The sequence below is a fragment of the Hemicordylus capensis genome, chromosome 6, assembly GCF_027244095.1.
Source record: "Hemicordylus capensis ecotype Gifberg chromosome 6, rHemCap1.1.pri, whole genome shotgun sequence".
Lineage (NCBI taxonomy): Eukaryota > Metazoa > Chordata > Lepidosauria > Squamata > Cordylidae > Hemicordylus > Hemicordylus capensis.
Window position 1 is genome coordinate 32,286,602 of NC_069662.1, and position 3,622 is coordinate 32,290,223.

Genomic DNA, 3,622 nt, shown 5'->3' on the forward strand with positions numbered 1-3,622 from the left:
GAGAAATACACAAAAGAAAGAGAGCACCAAACTTCAAGGGGGTCCATGTAACATAACATCTTATTCTCCTGTCAGATTTCTATAAAAACTTGTTCTGAGGTGCTATGAGGTCTTCAGCATGACTCAGTATGCATCATCCTATAGCATTAAAAGTTCATCGAATAAGGACAAGTAAATTAAATCATCAGTATTAGAGATGTACATATCAGGCAATATAAAAATATGATTAATAATAAAAAATAATATTCCACATTAGTTCTGATGTATTTCTATGAGACCCCCAAGCTTTGCATCTAATCCATAAATCTCCCTTCCAAAATCTTCCCAGCAGCCTTTCTTAAAGCTTCCTTGACATCCTTGTTTCTCAGACTATAAATGAGAGGGTTGACTATGGGGGGGGCAAGACTGTGTACAGAACAGAAAATATTTTATTGACTTCTCTCATTGTCTCCGTTTTTGGGATCAGATATACAATGATCAATGCCCCATAGAAAATAGAGACAACAATCAGGTGGGATGAACAGGTGGAGAAGGCCTTTTGTCTCCCAGTGGATGATGGGATGCTTAAGATGGTAGCAATAATATAGATGTAGGAAGTCAGGGTCAAAAGAAACGGAGGGAAAGTAAATACAAAGGACACAATGACAGTGATATGTTTTACAAGGCTCAAGTGACTGCAGGAGAGCTTTGCTAATGGGAGAGAATCACAATAGAAATGATTGATTTCATTGGAACCACATAACTGCATTTTTAAGATCACCCCCAAATATATGGAGGTAAACAGAATGCTATTGATCCAAGAACCAGCAGCTAATTTAATACAGAGCTTTCCATTCATAAGAGTTGGATAATGAAGAGGTTTGCATATTGCCATGAAATGGTCATAGGACATTACAGAGAGAAGATAACATTCTGTACTAATCAGAAAGGCAAAGAAAAACAACTGAGTCATACATCCTTTGAGAGAGATGGTTTTGTCGCCTGTTAAGAGACTGGCCAGCATTCTGTGCAGGATGGTTGAGCTGTAGAATGTCTCTAAGCAAGACAAATTTCCCAGGAAGAAGTACATGGGAGTGTGAAGATGCTGGTCAATCACTATTAGAACAACAGTGAGGATGTTGGCAGTCATGGTCAAAATGTAGATCACCAGAAACACCAGGAACAAGAAGATTTGCAGATCATGGAGTTCCCCAAACCCCAGAAGGATAAACTCTGTGATTTCAGTCTCGTTTCCCCACATTACATATACAAATATGATGAATATGTATATACCACTTTTCAATAAAAGTTCCCAAAGCAGTTTACATATAAATAAATAAATAAATAAAATGGGTCCCTATCCCCAAAGTGCTCACAATCTAAAAAAGAAACAAGAGATAGACACCAGCAACAGCCAGTGGAGGGATACTGTGCTGGGGATGGATAGGGCCAGTTGCTCTCTCCCTGCTAAATAAAGAGAATCACCACTTTAAAAAGTTGCCTTCACAACATTCACATTGTGTTCACAATGTCCAGTCTTTGTAATCACATTACATTAGGTTCTGAAATAATGTTTGAACATTGTTCTTCTGTTGTTGCCAGATAACACCCAACTTTAATCTCCACCCAACATAAGGACTAAACTGTTGTTGGCTTCTCCCTTCAGCCAACAGCAATCCAATCCTTATGTTGGGTAGAGACAAATAGTAGATGATTGCCACTGAAAAAGACTTGGTATAGTTGATAGGTGTTTGGCAACAATACATGATCAATCAGATGCTGGCAAAATTATAACATGATACTTCATCTAATGATTAAGACATAGTACTGGGAAAATTCATCTATACTTCTCCCATTTCATCAGCAATTTTGAAATCAACTATTGGACTTTCCAGTTGGATGCAGATACTATCTTAATGATCATTTTGTATTCATTTTATTTAGACATATAGATATAGAGGCTCTACACACGATCCATGTGGAGCTTGCAGGGCTTCTGCAGGGAGCCCACTCTCCCCGTAGATGAGCAGGGAGATATCCCTGGGCAGATGGATCAGATGCCAACATGACTACAGGATGCCCCATGCGAGTGCACGGGGCATTCTGGAGAGACCCCCGATGCCGGGAGGCTGGTTGTCGCCTCCCAGTCAGGGGTCTACTTAGGTGTTACCGCAGTGTGGAGGCGTGCCACGACAGCACTCGATCAACAAAACAAGGTTAATGGATTGCTCACTCTGTTAACCTCATTTATGGAGAGGGGTTGGCCGACGGGCTAGCCGCCAGGGAACCACTGGGCTCGCCCATGAGCCCAGTAGTTCTCACAATGTGGGGAAACCAGGCTGCACTCCCTTAGCCCAGTTTTCCCCCAACATGAGAATAGCCTTGAGGTCATTCACACAATCGAAAACTGTGTGCTACCTGGGTTTGGGATCTGTGTGTACTCCCAATTTTTGATTGTGTGGAAGCAAGGTTAGAGGAAAACCTGGGTAGAAGTGATTGTGTGGAAGAAAGGTAGGAGAAAAAGCTACCCAGGTTTTCCTCTAACCTTGCTTCCACACAATCACTTCTACCCAGGTTTTCCTCTAACCTTGCTTCCACACAATCAAAAATTGGGAGTATACACAGCTCCCAAACCCAGGTAGAACACAGTTTTCGATTGTGTGAATGACCTCACTATATCCTACGTTGGTATAACAACAAAATAAAAACAATTAAAACCAGTTAACAATTAAAATCAAAACTATAAAAACAGAATAAAACCAATTAAACATTCAAACATTTTAAAAAACCTGGGCAAACATTTTAATTTTTTAAAAACAATGTACAACAACTTAAATACGCTGGAAGACCAGGCCAAACAGATAGATTTTAAGGGCTCTCCATAGCCCAGGAGCTTGAATGAAAAGGATTGATCTGATCGTTTCATATACTGAACCATGCTTTGTGTGGGGCCCAGCACAACTGCCTCCTCACCCCCTGCAAAAGGCCCTGATTTTTGTAGATCCTTATATGTATGGTCATTGTGTCTGCACTAGGTAGAACTGAAGCCTCATACCTTCTGCATAACCCAGTCAATATTCAGCATTACAAGTTTCATTGATTTCCAAGGGAGGTTTAAAAATACACCAATGCCTCCCATGGGAAATGGTGGGGATTTCGGGAATGTAGCTTAACTGGATGCAGCCAGTAGCTTTTTCATGATACATTAGACGTATGTGTGTAGGTGAGGGTGTCACATTGTTCTTTATCATAAAATAGTGATGTGATTCCCACGATCAATGGAAAGAGGGCCAAGGGAGCTTAACCTGCTTTCTGTCATTTGGGCTCGCAGGTGAGCCTGGTGCTCCCAAGGCGACTAGCCCACCTAAAACACCCTCCTCTTAAATGATGTTAATGGAGCGAGTTGTCCTTCAACCTAATTTTGTTGCTCGTGTGTTGCTGGGGTGTGCAAGCAGCCTCAAGGGTTTCTCCAGGATGCCCTGCGCACTCGTGCAGGGCATCCTGAAACTTCTGGGGGCCAGCCGGCCCCTGATCCCCACCACCCCTGCCGGCTTTGTGACAGAGCTGGCAATCATGTGGGCGGCCGATCCGACTGCCCAGGGCTCTGGGCTGGATCGTCTTCAGGGAGAGTGGGCTAAGCCTG

General features: G+C 42.4%; 1 protein-coding gene across 1 annotated transcript; it reads right to left on the bottom strand.

The window, feature by feature from the left end:
- Nucleotides 1–388: 388 nt before the first annotated feature.
- On the bottom strand, nt 389–1,240 carry LOC128331234 (olfactory receptor 1020-like). The gene has a single exon (XM_053264588.1). The coding sequence runs from the start codon at nt 1,238–1,240 to the stop codon at nt 389–391; it is 852 nt and encodes a 283-aa protein (XP_053120563.1).
- Nucleotides 1,241–3,622: the final 2,382 nt, after the last annotated feature.